Here is a 4,625-nt window from a genome sequence, read left to right as displayed (position 1 = left end):
GCATCTCAGGTAGCTTTGGCCCCTGCGCCTTGGCTGATAGCTCCAGATTATGGTGCCTCGTTTTGTTGCGGCTGCCATGACTGCATTTCAGACGATCTAGGACGCTTGCACTCAACTCCTTGCGTTCGTCGGCATCTTCGCGTTTATCGCTCGCCCGTCAATGACGCTGCCTTGGTTCCTCATTTTCTCCCTTGATTTGATATCAGCGTCCTGTGGCACCGAATCCTCGGCCTGCTCTGAACAGGTCTTCGCTAGACCGCTATTTCCGTCGAGTATGATGTAGTCTCAACTTTGCTCGCAAGCCCGCGAAGCTTGCCGTGGAGACACAAGCGAATCCCGTAGGATTCGCTCCCGTTCTCCCGACCGCCTCCACATCAGCCGGCGCAGTCGCCATTGGCGTCGAGGTCATCCCCACGCCTACAGACAAGGACGGTGAACTCCCGTTCAAGCAGCGCGTGCTCGCGTTCTCGACCTCTCCGTGTCTTATTGGGCGCATAACGAAGCTGTCAATACCTTGTTGAATCCCTACGCTGCATCTACCGAAGCGATGTATGAGCATTTCTGCCTGTGGGTGGCGTCATGTTCACACATATTGCAAGTCGAAGTTACATGATCTCATACCTAGGACTCATCCCGCGGCCTCTCCGCATTGATCCCATACACCCGTACGACGCCATGATTTACGACCATACAGGTGTCTGTTACTTCGAGAGAACCTGCACCAGGGCCTTGCCGACGTGCACATGGGCATCGCCATGAGCATATACCTACCACCGTAGAGCCCCATCCCTACTACACACTTCGTGCTGGAACGGCGAATTGGGGTGACAATCGAGTTGTGGAGACGAAATCAGGCTAGTCTCTTTTCACATTCCTCTGGGGCGCGGACTTTCTTGGGTCGAGATAGCAGAGCTACAGGACGCGTGAAGGCAGAGGCAGGAGCGGTTTTGGAGAACCGGGCGGAGCTGCTAGAGCTGCGATTCAATTGTGCTTGCCTAAGGCCGGAGACGGAGGGTGAACGACCGTCATAGTAGTAGGAGATATGTATAACATCCTAGAAATCTCCGTGATCTCACTATGCTGAACATCCTACTCGTTACATCGACGGTCATTAGTGGCTATGTGTACCAATCAGTGATAGCACAGAGCTAGGCTAGATGAATCAAATGCACTTGGTCTCCGTATGCGTCAGTCCGTCCCAGGGCGTTCATTACTAACACACATTCTGTACAGATTTCTTTATGCCCCGATATGCACGAAATTGACCCATCTCTCCAGATTAGCTCCGTTTCGCCGCATCTCTTTCGCAGCTGAGCACAATGCCCTCGCAGCCCTCTTGAATCCGACCTCTGATCCTTGGGGCGTATCCGACTTGTCGCGTTGCTCTGCAAACAACGCGTCGTAAAAAGCTTTGGCAAACGTCGGCCCATCCTCATCCTGCAGTTGCCACATCGTCCCCACCACGCTCTTGAAGCCAGAAAACTGCATCGCAGCGGCCAGATTGAGTGCCTCGTCCAGAGCACTGTCCGGTGTCCATTCAGCAGTATGGCAGGCCGACAAGACAGCTAGTTCTGCATTATCACGGTGGAGGCCAGCTTTGATGATGTCGAGCAGAGTGATCCGCTCGCCTCCAGAAAGGATGAACGCTGAGCTGAGAGGTTCGCCCGCCTTTAACGTCCCGTGGCAGGAGAAATGTACCCATGGCCGCTCCACGAGACCTGCAGTCACCGTCTCACGGTTGCAGTGACTCTCAATGGCGAGCGTTAGGCTACTATCCGCGAAGTGTGCGCGGAGAACTTCCACTTCTTTTCCCACCGCTCCTAGCGTCCTGTCGAGCAGAGCGACACCAAGAAGGCCCTCGTGCTTCACTCGACGACCACCACCAGTCGCTCGGGATTCAATCAGCGCAGTAAGCGTCGGAGTGTAGGATGGGATATACAAGTCCGGAAGGTATACTTTGCCTTTGGAGGACCTCAGCTCTGGCATTGCGATTGGGCCCGCGGCATGCAGCGGCAGTATAGACACTGCGAAGGTAGGACACCACCAAATCCGCGACCCTTTCTTGACTCCGAGCTCCTTCAATCTCTCCACGACTGGGCCTACAACGAGATCCGCGAGCTCTTCTAGCGTCCGGCGCAGGACTCGGTCGTATTTCTTCGGCGCAGTGCTCAGGGACTCGCGGGCCCCCAGCAGGTCGTTTGCCAAGTCGACGGCCCTCTTGAAAAAGACATCGACCAACTTGACGCAGCTGAGAGTATCGCCGGGACCAAGGATTAGAGCATCCGAGCGGAATCTGCTGCTGTTGACGATGATAACCGGTCCCTCTGCCGAAGCCGCCTTAAGTCTGTCGTAGGAGGGCGGTCTGAGAAAGCCTGGGATCTTTGCGCGGATCTGGTCGATGACATCGTCTAGCTCGGCCGACAGGCGGCGTTTCGTCTCGAGCATATGCCCATACAAATCGGAGCGTTCACCAGCATCTGAGACGGGTATGAATGGATTTGCAGAAGTACTGACTGCCTCCAGCATGCGACCCTTCTCCAGGAAAGCATCGTGAAGAGGCCTCAAGCTCTCGTCGGCAGATAGTTGGTCGAGGGGTGTGCGCAGGCGGCGGACTTGAGACCAGAGTAAAGCTCTACCTTGCTCTAACATCTCCACAGCGAGTTCGAGATCTCCCTGGCTTATTGCGTATGCCGCGGCGTCCAAAGTCAAAGATTGCTGATTTTGAGCCACCTCGTGTTGCATTTCCAGTGTTGGGGTGATTGCGAGATCCCGCAGCAACAGTTCAAGGCTCCTGTGGTAAGCTTCCATTGCTGAATGATGACCATTCTCATGGGCCAGATGTGCCCACAATATTGCACAGTCCAGCTGCCTGAGACGGTAGGCAGTTGATTCGAGGAGCGCGCTGGTTACCGGTGTAAGTACTACCTTTCTGTAATTTTAAAGGAGAGACGTACCCCTCTCTGGCATAGAGGATAGCATTGGACACATCCTCTTGATCCCCGGTCTTGTCATGTCTTTCACCCAAAGAAGATGCAAGATTGTACAATAAATCAATATGTTCCGGATGACCTTGTTCCAGAGGATAGAGCGACAGCATCCTGTGTCCTTGATCAATACACTCGTCAAGGTCCTCCACCGCCTGGAGCGCTCTGTATCGCCCGATTAGAGCTCTTCCTAAGCTGTTGACTAGATGCAAGGAGCTGGAGTTTGAAAGGGACAGAGCCTCCCGGAAGTGGTCGATAGCTTTCTGCATATCCTCAGGGTCCCTAGTCTGTTCGTATTGACAGAGGTGATACTGAGCAAAGCGGCGGATGACTCCGCTCCGGTCAGGATCTCCAGGTGGACAGAGATGTAGCTCCACCTCTATGTACCGCATGCATTCTCTGAGGTCTTCGGCGCGAGCTTCAGCGTCCCGGCGGATCTCGTTCGCCCGGATGCAAAGATACTGCGTCAGTGCGCTCAACAAGTTCATGTGATAAGGTGACTTGTGATCTTGATCCACGGATATCGCCTCGCGAAGAAAGGAGATGGAGCGGTTCAGGTCCTCCGACTGTCTCGTCATGTTGAATCGCCCGCCCAAGGATGATGACAGGGTCCATAAAACGGCAGCACGGCCCGAATGCCCCGGCGGACACAGCGACAGAGCTTCGTAACTGTACTTGATGCTGTCTCTGAGGTCGTCAGGCTGACGTGTCAGTCGGAAGTGACTGGACAAAGCGCTCGCCAGAGCCGTTATGGTAGAAAGACGATTGAGAAACCCGAGTGAATCGGATTTTATTTCGAGACTTTCGCGCATGTAGATGATCGCATTGTCCAAGTCGTCCAAATTGCCATTAATTCCGAATCGTATTCTGAGAGCGAATGCCAAACTATCTATGACACGATAGCGACTGGGGTGGCCTATAGGACAAAGCGCAAGCGCTTTGTAGCTGAGGTCGACGCTCCTGCTGAGGTCGTCGTCACGGTGGCCACCTGTCGTCAAGTCGGATCGTTCAGCAAGGGCTGATGCTAGCGCAGATATCGTATTCACGTATGTCATCAAGTCGGAGGGCGGGAGTGGTGCTTCCTGCGATAACGACGCAAGGGCCATCTCTAGATAGTTAATGCATTGTTCCAAGTCCTTCGAGTCCCCGTCGATCAGATGGCGAGTGCTAAGTGTACGCGCTAATTCTCCTAATGCTTTGGCGTGACCAGGATGTCCTAGAGGGCACAGCGATAGACACTTTTGTCCGTACTCGATGCTCTTCCGCACATCCTCAATATTTCTTGTTATTGTTGCATAGCGGTCACGTAGATTGGTCACTAGCTCTGATAACAAGTGGATGTGAAATGATGAATCCGAGGTGGCATAGGATAGAGCTTCTTCGAAGGATTCGATGGACTTCTCCAAGTCGGCGTGGTTTCCGGTCACCTCAAAGCGCTGCCGTAATGACGCACCAAGATCACTTAACACAATTACGCCCACAGGATGCGGGGCGGGATAGAGCGAGAGGGCCTGGCGGAAATATCCAAGAGATCTGTCCACATCGTCTACCTGTTTCGTATGAGCGGATCGCTCGCGAAAAGTAATCGCCATGTTCCGAATGAGCGAAGGGTAAATAGGAGACTGGGAGGGACAGAGAGCA

General features: G+C 53.8%; 1 protein-coding gene across 1 annotated transcript in view; it reads right to left on the bottom strand.

Moving 5' to 3' along the window:
* Positions 1-1,117: 1,117 nt before the first annotated feature.
* Positions 1,118-4,625, bottom strand: part of PHACADRAFT_133212 (uncharacterized protein) — a gene marked incomplete at its 5' end in the record, with an annotated part of 6,047 nt that continues 2,539 nt past the window's right edge. Inside the window, 3 exons of the mRNA XM_007389992.1 lie at positions 1,118-2,532; positions 2,656-2,902; positions 2,955-4,120. Coding sequence (XP_007390054.1) covers positions 1,240-2,532; positions 2,656-2,902; positions 2,955-4,120 — 2,706 coding nt within the window. The 3' untranslated portion in view covers positions 1,118-1,239. The remainder of the gene's footprint in view (positions 2,533-2,655; positions 2,903-2,954; positions 4,121-4,625) is intronic.

This window comes from Phanerochaete carnosa (genome assembly GCF_000300595.1).
Source record: "Phanerochaete carnosa HHB-10118-sp unplaced genomic scaffold PHACAscaffold_1, whole genome shotgun sequence".
In the NCBI taxonomy this organism is placed as follows: Eukaryota; Fungi; Basidiomycota; class Agaricomycetes; order Polyporales; family Phanerochaetaceae; genus Phanerochaete; species Phanerochaete carnosa.
This window is presented reverse-complemented; position numbering and strand designations above follow the sequence as displayed.